The 12677-nt window shown below is 43.5% G+C and overlaps 1 protein-coding gene and 1 non-coding gene across 2 annotated transcripts; both read right to left on the bottom strand.

The window, feature by feature from the left end:
• Nucleotides 1-1920: 1920 nt before the first annotated feature.
• Nucleotides 1921-10270, bottom strand: fosl2 (FOS like 2, AP-1 transcription factor subunit). Its single transcript, XM_034576615.1, has 4 exons — nucleotides 9344-10270; nucleotides 6689-6943; nucleotides 6284-6391; nucleotides 1921-4696 (listed from the first exon to the last, which is right to left on the bottom strand). Exons 1-4 carry the CDS (start codon nucleotides 9473-9475, stop codon nucleotides 4142-4144), a joined length of 1050 nt encoding a protein of 349 aa, XP_034432506.1. The 5' UTR covers nucleotides 9476-10270; the 3' UTR covers nucleotides 1921-4141.
• A 732-nt stretch (nucleotides 10271-11002) lies between these two features.
• Nucleotides 11003-11076, bottom strand: trnai-aau. The gene has a single exon. It is a non-coding gene; the product is annotated as a tRNA-Ile (tRNA).
• Between the last annotated feature and the right edge of the window lie 1601 nt (nucleotides 11077-12677).

The following is a 12677-nucleotide window of genomic DNA, read 5'->3' as shown; positions in this document are numbered from 1 at the left end:
TTATATTATATTATATTATATTATATTACATGATATAATATAATATAATATAATATAATATAATATAATATAATATTATATAATATTATATTACATGATATTATATTATTTTATTTTATATTATATTATATTACATGATATTATATAATAAAGTATTTTTTTCTTATGTTTATCAAAAGGCAGTTATGTAGATTATTTGTCTGTACGTGATCTACAGTTTGAAAGTAGGACTATTTTCACCATGTCATGTTTGCTTTATGAGCCTTTGATGGAACCACACTGCCGCTCTGTGGTAGTTTTTTGCCACTACAGCTCAGGAAGGTGTACGCCTTTTATTTTGACAGGTCAAGCGGAAGTGTGATGTGATTATGTCTGACTTGATTCTTGTGATGACCCGAGAGACATAAAGTCATTGATAGAAATACCCGTTTTTATATTTGAATTACTAACTAATTTAAAGTGTAATGAGACACATAACTTTGTATTAATTTACAAATGTCAAGCCTTCTAAAAATTATGATGTTGTACACTTATTATTACCGTTGACTGGCGTAAGTAGCATTAGCCGGGTTAGCTAGAAGCTAACACCATAGTAAAGTCTACATGTTGTAAGTGATCATGTTTTACTCGATGCTTCATCCAGGTGAAGTTACCAGCTCAGCTAGCAGTTACGCCACCTAATGGTCACAGTGAGTAACTGTAAAAATCAATCAAACAACCTGGAATTGTAGACATAATTTCTAAAGATGCAGTTGTAGTTACTCAATATGTCCACGAGAGGGCGATGTATTACAATGAGTAAGTACAGGCGCTTACCATTACAAATACTTTCTATTTTTTTTTATGTTCTAAAAAACACATGAAATAAAATAAACACTTGAATATCATTACAAACTAATAATATTAGGATTAATGTAATCAATGTAATTATTAATCTGACCACTTAAAAGTCATAAATACTCATAGTTTTAAAAACACCATCACAAACCTCTGAAGGCAAAAGATAATAAGAGCACGGGCACACTTCAGGCTTTCACTTTCAAAGTAAAACAATTCAAGTGTCTCACATAATTATTAAAATTCTGTCTCCTCTAATCTGTTGGAAAATATTGAACATCCTCAGAGACAGCACCGGGAGTTTGTATCAGATTTAATTTGTTGTCAGTTTGCGCGAGATAAACGACAAAAGCGTTTTCTAGCTGCTTTGTTGCAGCAGACACACAGTTTGTAGAAGAATAGCACTGTCTTCTTAATGATTGATTATAGACATTTCTATAATAATAATGTAAAATTATTATTTGACACTTTATTTGTGGATTAATTCTGGGAATGTAATTACATTTTCATTTTATATCGCTAATTCAGGTAGGTGCATAAGAATAATAGACATACTGTATTTAACTAAACAAAATAATATAGACAACTAGACATAATATAACATAACCATAATATTTGATTTTAAATACTGCATATACAGAAGACTAAAGGCTATTTCCTCTATTACTTAAATATATAAATATATAGACTATATGCCTCCTAGTCTTGGAGGCATATAGTCTAGTCTATTCTGGAAGAAAATAAATTACATTATTTAAGATTTAGAATAATATTTTTTTATATAATATTTCTGAACCAGAAAGAACGATAACATTTCACTGGGACTAATTGGAAAAGTTAAGCCTGTAATGATCATAATGAACATTGTCATTGGACCAAAAGGTTTTATTTAATCCTACCAATCAAAAGATGGGTACAATAGTTGTTCCTCTCTTTTTCTTAGAATGGTAATAGTATAATAATAATATTAATAGTAATAATAATAGTGTGATGATATTTTCAATATTAGAGTTCATCTCAAACATTTGCAGAACCTGCAATGTGAATTAGAGTCAGCACATTACCATGAACGAAAAAGAACAATTCCAAGTTGAAAATCATTTTATTATTATTATTATTGTTCATTTAAATTAACAAACACTGCTATACATATTGCTGTTTTTTATTAATTTTGAATCATTTTCAACAGTTAAAGCATTTGGAAAAGAAGTAATAGTAGCTGAAAACAGACGACAGACAGTAGATGACATGTACAGTAGAAGATCTACAGTCAATGGCTTTCCTATGTGTGTCGAGGAGCTTCAGAGTGTTTCAACATACAGACGCATCAGACTCGCCCACAGTTAAGTGTTTTTGGTTTTGGTTTTCACCTCCACAGGATCCCAGACGTCCTGCTGCATCACACCATATCACAGCCGGTGATGTTAAACCCAACATCAGTGAAATATAAATAGCCGACATGGTTTTCTCCAAACAAGTAGCAGCAGCTCGTATATTGAATTTCCAAAGTCTGTATTTCTGCATCCAGCGCAACAAACCACAACTCCTCCTCCTCTGATAACAGAAAGGATTCGAACAAAGATGACACCCCCACTTTCACCCCTGACATGTTATATTCGTTAGGAATGTTTGAAGTAAACATAAGAAAAATCCCAAATATCGCTGTTGTGTCCTTCTCAGTGCACGGTATTTTAAATCCCTCATCCCTTTAAGATACACACATGTAAAAAAAAAAAAGAAGTGCTTCATAGAACTTCAGAAATATTACGTCTTGTCAAGGTGTCTCCTCTTTCATGTCAGGCCAGCTGGGGAGAGAGTTCTTCTTATTTCTTCCTCAAAAAAGTGAACCGTGTCCGGCCCTCACTCGAAGCCAACTCACCGAGTACATCCGTGTTGGCCTATATTCATACACACCCATAAATTAGCACATCTGAGTTGAATTCAAACATCGTTTCTTTACTAAAAGTGACAGATTTACAAACACAGTATAAACAGGGTTGACATCATTGGCAGCTGGCGACAGTCTAGACCACAGTGGCTTTTTCTATTTTTTCAAATTTTAGCAAAAATTCCTTCTTTTAGACAAAGACGGACGAATCACAAGCCTTTTTTGGCTTTTTGAAACCTGACCTGCTGCAGAGAGGCAGCGTTGAGAGAAAAAAGACCTTTATTAAGAGCCTATAGGAGACAAACAACAGAATCTTGAGGAGGAGGAGGGTTCTGTTCGGTTATGTTGTGACACAATGAAGCGATGAAGTTTGTCGCCCCCTGCACATAAAGTACCAACTCTCCAACGGCTCGACCATTCAGCGGCCTCCAGTCCTGCCACGCTCCTCGCGACGGAGTTCTACTACACCAGAGATATGATCCCTGACATCAATGTAAATCACATACACTTTGTCATAAACAGGTTGTAAAGTTCAGGTACAGAACCACTGAGGAAAAGCACAACAATACTACTATAAAGTCAAGCCACTATGGCAAAAATAGAAGGTATAGAGTATTGAGGATCTAGTCATTGATTGAGAGTTGGCTCATAGGTTTGCAACACTGAGGAGCGCTCCAGTCACCCTGCGGATGACGACTTTGCTTTTTCTACAGGCGGATTAAGGAGAGGGGCAGAATCTCATCAAAACACTTTGCAAAACGGAATCGGCACAGTCCATAAATACAATTAAAGAGACGGAGATCACGCCCGGAAATGTGCGAACACCCTCGGCAGTGATTCCCGAAGCGAGGTCCAGAGAAGAGAAACAAAAAGACACGAGGAAGTCTTCGCTCTTTGTCTATTTCCCTCCTAAGAAGTGCCAGTAAGACGCTGACCTCGTAGAAGTGATTTATTGATTCGTCTTGGCAGAGTGCAAGTGTCCACATGGCTTTTTTCAACAGGTTCAAAAAATATATATATTAGTTAGGAACACGCTCTCTAGTTTAAGTCACGTCAACTCACGGTTGCCACATGGAGGCGAGTCTCTCGTCAGGATTGTCTGCCCAGTAAACAAGTTGACACTCGAGTTGAAATGGCAAAGGGATGACTCTCTTTAGGTTTGGTGCACGCACTTTTACAAATAGAAATATTTTTTTACAGTGAAGCAGAACAAGAGGAAACACGCGGCGTAGCCCTTGTGGGTCTCCCTGCGGAGGGGAAACGGCTCACATGGTCAGCTTGGTCTGGACTTTTCAATGTGCTCTTGGGTCTTTATTAAAAGACACTGGAGAGAGGGGAGGGGGCGTGCAGTCGGTGCTCATGCTCGCCCTCAGCCACAGTGTTTGTTTCTCAGCTGCGCCGAGCTGATGGCCTCGCTCAGAGCGCCAGCAGGGTGGGCGAGTTGAGGGAGTCTGAGGACTGGTCGCCGCTGCTGCTGCTGCGCCGGTGGGCCTTGGAGCAGGACTCGGAGGAGGGCGACGGGCTCTCGGGCTCCAGCATGCTCGGGTAGGTGAATATGAGGCTCGGGGCGTTGGGCGTGGCAGCCGGGGTGGACGCCCCCACCACCGGCGTGTTCAAGCTGTCTCCATCTGTGCAGTACATCCCGCCGCCCCCCAGGCAGATAGGCTTGATGACAGAGCGCTGAAGCTTGCCCAAGTCTCCCACATCATCATCAGGCTCCTGCTTCACCACCACCGGGTTCATCTGAGCGCGGGGCGGCATGCTGGGGCGCATGGTCAGGGGGAGTGGGGCGCACTGCTGCTGGTGCTGGTGCTGCTGGTGGTGCCCCGCCGACTGTTGCCGATCATCAATGGGCAGCTTACACACTGGATTGTGGGCGACCAGCATGAACTCCAGCTTGTCCTTCTCCTTCTGTAGGCTCTCGATCTCTTTCTGCAGGTCGGATTTCTCATCCTCCAACTTCTCTGTCTCCTGTTGACACACAAATGAGATATGAGAAATGAGAACTTGAGCACAAGTATGGACATGTTCATTTTTGTTTACTTTATCTTGGACAGAATGGCAGAATGATGAAGAGATGATGACAAATGGAGGGAACACCATCCAAAAAAGATCTTGAGTCAAATGTGAATCAGGCAAAATGCCCCAAACACATTATTTGTAAGTTGAAAATGCTCGGCTGTAGAAATGATCGTCAGCCCAGTAAGGGCTTTCTGAACCATGTGATGATGCCAGAGTTTCCTCCACAGTCAAGTAGTCAGGCTGTGTGAGTGTGTTCCTCCAAAGCGCCAAAAGAGGGCACTGTTTGCTTGCTGTGGTTTCTCAAAAGCAGACAGTAGCACAGGCAACATTAAATCTAGAATTAATCACGGACCATTTCAACTTACAACGTGTAATCTCAAGGCCCTCCGTTTGAATTTGAGCGCCCAATAATGACTGCACTGTTTGTGTCTGGGAGATACGGGATCTGCATCAACAATGTGTCATTAATGTTTCACACAAAACAGACAAAGGCAGATCCCATGAAAAGCTGTTTGTCAGGCTCAGACACAACGGGCTGATAAGCTGACATGCTGTCTGAGAACTTTGACTCGTGGGCAAAGGTATGAGGAAGTTGTGCACAAGAGGGCCAGGAAGGAGGTGGTGGTGCCCAGTGTGAGGCTTGTGTGTGTGAGCGATATCAGTAAATCAAAGAGGAGATTAATGTCGGGATATTGCTCCGTCTTTTCTTTTCAGTGGAAAGCGATCATAACATCCTTATTTGGAATAAAGAAAACAGGCATGTGAAGAAGGAAGGGCTTTTTTCTTTCCTTCCAGGAAGCATTTGCTGTAATGTGTGTGTGCTTGAATATGTGTGTGTGTGTGTGTGTGTGTGTGTGTGTGTGTGTGTGTGTGTGTGTGTGTGTGTGTGTGCAAGCAGCATGCCTCTATGTGGGATTGTGAAACAAGCAATTTGCCCCTTTTATAAAAATGTCCTGCATTCATGGAGACAGCTGCCTACAGCAAATTCCATTCCTGCATGGGGTTTTTTTAAGGCCTGACAAGCTCAACCTCGCTGTAATTCGGCTAATTAGTCCATTTAGATGCCGTTACTGTCTGCCAGGCAGGGCCACGAGACAGCCCTACCTCTGTCTACAGCTGCCCAAGACAAAAAGCTTTTCAGCGCCTGTCATCTCCTCACTCAGACCTTGCACTCAGAGGCACAGTGAGAGTCGAAACCAGTAATGCGAGGTTGTAAATTTAGGTGTGGAGTTCAATCACTCGTCAGAAATCTGGATTCCTGCCAGACGTCTGAACAAAGTGTATCCCCCACCTTCCTATTGTGTCCTGTGTGATCTCTGTGCAAAAATCTTTTCTCTTGTTGCTCTTTAGTCATTTTTCAAATTTTCCGCATCAACAATAAACACGACAAAACTGGGTGTTTATCAACTCGAGCTTTTTGCCCACATAAGAGGAATGAGAGGCTCTGATTTTGCGGTTGTTTTACACAATAGCGAAACCCACGAGATGATTGTGATGTGCTCTGGTGACTATGGTTGTCAGATCTCCGCCACTCACCCCTTGCAGCATCTCGGTGAGCTCTCGTCTCCGGTTGCGGCACTTGGCGGCGGCCAACTTATTCCTCTCACGCCTCACCCTCCTCTTCTCCTCTTCCTCCGGGGTGAGCTGAGGGCGAGAAAAGAACGAGCACGACAGGTTAAAAAAAAACAGGCCGTTTTGAAAAAATATTAAAATGAGGAGCAAGAATGTCAACAAGAGCTGGGTGATATTATGGCAGACTGTGAGCAGAATAACAATCAGAGAAGGAATTTAACGGTAGAGTAAAATGCAATCAATGATAAACATGTTTATTCTATGGTTTTTAATGATTACCAAATAGTTTTGCTTTGTTCTCATCTAAAGAAAGAAATTCACATAAAAGTATATTCCCCAAAAATATTTTTGTCATCCCAGGTCTCTCACCTGTTCGTCCCGCTTACGCCGGCCTCTGGCGTCCCCGATGGAGCGGATGACCCCGGGCCGAGCCAGCGTGTTGTGCCCCAGCAGCCCCGGCCCGTTGGTCAGGTGATGGCCGTACGGGTGGGAGCGGGAGTAAGGGTTGGACATGGAGGTGATGACGGTGGGCTGCACCATCCACTGCAGGTCCTGGCTGGTTGTGATTGCATTGATGGTGGGTATGAAGGCACTGTTGGAGCCGGGCATGTCAATCCTGTACTTCTGCAACGAGAAGGGACGAGGCAAACAGGATGAAGAATGATGAAAGAACATTTTCCAGAGAAGTGGGTTGGCAGTCACATCCAGGGGAGCAAGCCTATTATGCTGGCGTGGTGTCAGTGGATACAAGGACAACAACCTCACTTTAAGCACCGTAGTTTGTATATATGAAGCGCTGCTCCACTTCACTGGCAGCACAATCGCACACACACACACACCACCCACCATTATTAAATTCACACTTTTTCCACATTTCAAGCAAATAGCCGTGATTCAATCCACGCAGGCCAAATGCTGTGTTTGTCTGTGTGTGTACCCATAGAGTGGAACAGTGACACATGCTGTGAATCATGGGAAAGCCCAAGGTGTCCATTGCATCTCACTTTACTACAATAACCAGAGACAAATAAACTGAACGGAGGAAGTGTTACACACGTCTGGACTGTGAGGAGAGAAGGAGGGGGGGATTCATTTTAAATTATTTTAATAAAATAACATTTAATAAAAAAACATTGTTCTGCCATCACAAGGATGCAGAATGGTCTCGCAGCTCATCCAGAGACATGAATGTGAATCCAAGCTTTTCAACTTTTGGCACAACCCCTAAAATAAAAATATTTAAGATCTTTTTCAAACACTAACATATATAAATGTATAATAATCTACTGTCTATAAGTGAGTGAAAATTGTTTGCGTAATAATCAGCAGTGTGAGCAGCGGTGTCAGATCAGTATTGCCTCATGTCTCTGGACTCCACAAACAGTCTGCCAGCCTCTGTGCGTAATTTACGCAGGTCCCTATAGCCCCCGATATTCCCGATTTTCCGTCGGACATCCTGGCAGTCTGTTGGAACTTTGTTTATCTGGTGAGTCATTGTGTATGGGATTTGTTAAGCACATGCGGAACGCAGTCAGTTCCAGTAAAGAGGGAAAACAGCCAGCTGGTACAAGCCAGACATAGTTATGTGAGCGTTTTTTTTAGGAGAGAGCTTGTCTTGAGAATTCGCTGTAAATCAGAACAACACGTGGATACATTTCACGCAGTGAGGTGTGAAGGACATCAACATTCATCAGAATAAATAAGGAGAAGTCTGCTTAAACTTCTGGTCTCATAAAAAGTATGTGGCTGCAGTGAAACAAAAGGATAAAAAGGCTTGATATGTGTCAATAAAGCGCACAGAGGGGTCGTGTTCCAGGCCGCTGTAATGGGAAACAGCCAGTGTGAGATTACAGGGAAATGATAGATATGGGCCAAAAGTCCTTTTACCGTAATGTTGCGTGAGCCTGGCGGGGCTTTTCCACAGAACTGCGCTATCTACGCAAGACTTGGCTGCGGGTAAACAACACACCACTTCCTGGATTTGTATCCTATTATTTGTGAGAACAAGGACGCGGCGTGCTCATAACCTCACACAGACACAGCGACAGTATGTGTGGTGTAAATCTCACAGAGTGTATCAAAGCACAATTTGATGGAATCGAAGAGATGAGTTGCAGGGATTTGCGTTTAACGCGCAAATGTTGGAATTTTCTCGGCTACAGGAGGCTTCAGATGGCCCCGAGCTCCTCGTGCGTGCGCGCAGCCCGAGACCCGACTGATCAAATGTGATCTATAACCATAGTATTCCCTACAGCGCAATAAGAGAAATGTCTGGGACAAATAACAACTTTAACTGAGCTCCGCAGCAACGCATGCCTCCGGTGAATGTCCAGAATGCTTTAACACCTGGCCAAGAAAATGTAGACATCTCCAAATCCGTGCGTTGCATCTTCCACTATATAAGCTTCAGCTCTGCCCAGTTTAAGTGCCGGTCAGAGTGTCGTATGTACAGAATGTGCTCTAGAGATTTATCGTCCTTGTCATGCGTGCGCGTATAATGCTCCTCCGGTGGTGCCACAGACGAGATGACATGGTTTTACGCACGGATTGGAAAGATGGCAAGCATTCTAGGCATTTTAGTGTGTCCATGTGCCAGTGGAGTTAGTGCGATACGCACTGTTGAAACATTAGGGACAGATTCAAGAATAAATGTTTTCCTCAACTGATACACGCACGGGTTCGTCATTTACTTTAAGTACCAGCCTGTGCGTACATTTCTGATCAAAGCAAATCAGCAGACTGTGTCGAGATAACTCATGACATAATTCAAATGGTATGAGTCCAAAATACTTGTGTACAGATCCAGTCTATTGCGTCTGTTCTGAGTCACCGTTTCTATCTGTGTCAATGGGTTCGTGCGTATTTTTCTCCCCAAACGACCTGCAGGAGTCAGATGAATTAGTAAAAGCGCGGACGCACGGTTGAATACATATTTCGTCATGTATTTCTAAGATGTTCCGAGCCTCAAGCTAATTTCAAAACATTAACGTGTTACTTCCGCCACGTTTGCTTATTTTTCTTTACCTGGTAGTTTGAGGTAGAGATCGGACTTCCGATCGTGCTGCTGCCGCTAGTGAAGGACTCTGGCTGGGCCGGAGAGGTGCTGCTGCTGCCGCGGGACGAGGTGTCGTAGTTCCCGGAGTAGTCCTGGTACATGATCCAGGAAAGAGGAAGATTTCAGTAGACGATCTGAACTGTGGAACTTTTTTGTCTTTCTTAAAATCCTCGCAGATTTTTAAAAAAAGGCACCAACAGAAAAAATTTAAAAAATCCTCTGACTGGAGACGTTGTTTTTTGAGGAAATCCAGTGAAGAGATGGCAGAGCCAAAGTGCAATAATGCTCCTATAAACTAAAACCTAGAGCATCTTATAGAGAGTGCAGCGTAGAATAAATATTGTCTGTTATATTAATGGCTTCTTCTTCGTCTTATTGCGCCTGAGCCGCAGGTAAACCTACGCTAAAGATCCTCTCAGGTGCGCAAACTTCCGCCTGAAGTCAGCCTCAGCAGTCAGATCCAAGTGAACCTGGAGTTACAGCAGTGACTCACATGGACCTTCGCTTTAAAGCCTATAGCCTGTCTGACCTCTGAGGATTCTCTCCCTCCTCTTACCTACTTCTCTATCTCTGCGCTATCTGCCGCTCACGGAACACTTCGAAGTTTTTTTTTTTTTTCTCTCTCTCTCTCTCTCTCTCCTTCTTTTCCTTTTCACCACACTGCTCAGAGATGACTCACTTCAATGGCACTATGAAGAACTGCAACGGCTTTTCAACACCAACGACACAGCCTACGTCACGGCCTGGGCGTTGCGACTCCATCCGAGGGAGGGGTCGCGTCTGGATAAGGCAGCGAAAAGGAGAGATCCGCCGCGGCCGCGCGTCGACCGGAGCGCAGCGGGGATGTAAAAAGAAAGAGTGCGGGTTGGGTGAAAGTGTCAGGAACGCGTCTGGAGATGCGCGCGTGTGTGTGTGGTGCACGGAGCTGTGCGCGGAGCTCGCTGTTTGGCTCACTTGCTTTGGTCCATTGACGCATGTTTCCTGAAATGGGCAGTTGCGTCAGAGCGCGCGTGTGGGTTTCCTTGGTAAAAAGGAGCGTCACACACGGGAGGGATTCCCTCCCCTCACAGCGCGCGCCGGTCCCGGTCCGGTTCTCTCTTCAGCTGCAGGAAAGTGAGGAAGGTATAGAGAGATATAGATATCACATAGACACACACACACGCACACACGCACTCACGTCATGTCTGCACGACTTCAGAACTTGCATTGATTTCCCCTAACCTTTACCATATACTTGCCTAACCTTAACCTAAACCTTAACCTAACCCTTAACATAACCTTAAGGGTATTACACAGGTATCATTTGTTGTGATGGGCCTTTTAATGAATCAATCAATCAGTATTTAATAAGCACTGCCCCCAGTCTCCTTATAGCACCCATTACGCATTTTAACTAACTAACTAACTTACGTACTAACTAACCAACTAACCAACTTGAACCTAACCTGACCTAATCTTTAAACTAAATTGAACTTTAAAACATTTGTCATTTTAAAGTATAATCATTTATGTTTATGGGGACTTATTTATTTAACCTAATTTTCGGTCCCCATAAGGAACAGATGTAGGACCTCACAACATGAGAACCGGCTGCACCAGACAAACACACACACTCATCAAAAGACAAGTGGCCAGTACGGGGATCGAACCCGCGACCTTGGCGTTATTAGCACCACGCTCTAACCAACTGAGCTAACCGGCCATGAGCGATCGGAAGAGCATCTGTCTTTTTTAAACATACACAAAAAATATCCTTGTACTTCTGTCTTAGTGAGGACACTCATTGGCGTAAGTGGCTAGACCCTTACCCATAACCTTTAAAACCATAACTAAATGCAGAACTACCCCCCCCCCCCCCCCACACACACACACGCCGCCTGTTCTCTATCAGTTAATAAAAAGCACTCAGAATGATTGGAAACGCGCTGTTTCTGCACAATCAGGCTTATTGTTATTAAGCGCATCATTTGAACTGAGCGCACAATGGGATTCACAAAACGCGCAGTTATCCTGCGCTAATGGTCAAATGACCGTGGCCCGCTGCTGTTCGAGCGCCGCGCTGCTGCTTCAAAGGCTCCTCACTGAAATGTGGGCTAATTGAGATTCGGACGCAGCTCACAAACAAGGGCGCAGCGCCCAGAAAGTGACACGTTACACGATATGAATTGGCGTATTAAGTATAATCCAATCGACCACGGTTCCTATTTTAATCTGTATCACCATAACCGGTTAATGCTGAGCTCTCCTAAAGCTGTTTGCCGCGCGTATCTGTGCCAGAGCCGGAGTCTCCCGTCAAAAAGTTTCCTCCACCGTGTGTGCGTGTGTGTGTGTGTGTGTGTGTGTGTGTGTGTGTGTGTGTGTGTGTGTGTGCAGTCAGAGGAAGTTGTGCAGAGGGAACATAATCAGTCTGCAGGGATGGAGAGGAGGGGGTTGTCTAAGGTGACCAGTCAGTTTCTGTGCTCGCTCATATCTCCAGCACATCAGTTGTACAGCAGGTCCATGCAGCCCCTCTGGAGAAAGACAACACATTATTATTCTGCCTGCATGAATGGGAGAAGCCCAATATTTGCAAAAGTTTGAGCAAATGAAATTGTGATATCATCCAGTTATAAAAGATTTTAATGAATGAAGCCTTATGACCCTTATCATGACACACTGTCCAAAATCACATACGTTTTGACTGGGAGTCTGAATTTGCCAAATCATACCGCTGATTAAAGTAGTTTACAGGAAACTATAGCCCACCTGCACTTATGTGTTACCTTAAGCTGCTTTCAGACATGAATTAAATTCTGGACAACCTCCGGACATTCTGTATTTGCGACACATATTTCAGAGCGAGAGAGTCCAGGCTTTCTGTGGACATACACGTAGAAGACACAGACTAAGATGTCAAGAGAGCGGAATCCAAGCCGACACTCCACGTTACATCGGCAGCAGAATTCATACGTCACGATCGGCCTCACCACCCCTCACCTGAAGGATTTCTGTGCTGTTGTAAACACGTCTGATTAGAGGATCTCCTGCTGTGTCGTGCATGTGTGAAAGGCGACCTTCGCAGAAAGTCCGGACCCAGTTCTGTAGACATTCTCTGGAGTTCATGTCTGAAAATGGCTCATGTCAACTCAAAATAATCTGAATTTATTCATGAAGAGAGTTTATTTTTGCAGTTTGAATATTGTGGTTTGCAATCAGAGCGATGACAGTCAAGACGGAAAATCACATTACTTCTGAAACCAGTTAACAGGAAGCTGTGGCCTATCTGCACTAAGGTGTCAACTTAAACTAGGGGGTGGGCAATGG

This window comes from Hippoglossus hippoglossus, chromosome 22, assembly GCF_009819705.1.
Source record: "Hippoglossus hippoglossus isolate fHipHip1 chromosome 22, fHipHip1.pri, whole genome shotgun sequence".
Lineage (NCBI taxonomy): Eukaryota > Metazoa > Chordata > Actinopteri > Pleuronectiformes > Pleuronectidae > Hippoglossus > Hippoglossus hippoglossus.
Note: the sequence above shows the minus strand (reverse complement) of the source record. Positions and strands in the feature narration are given on the sequence as shown.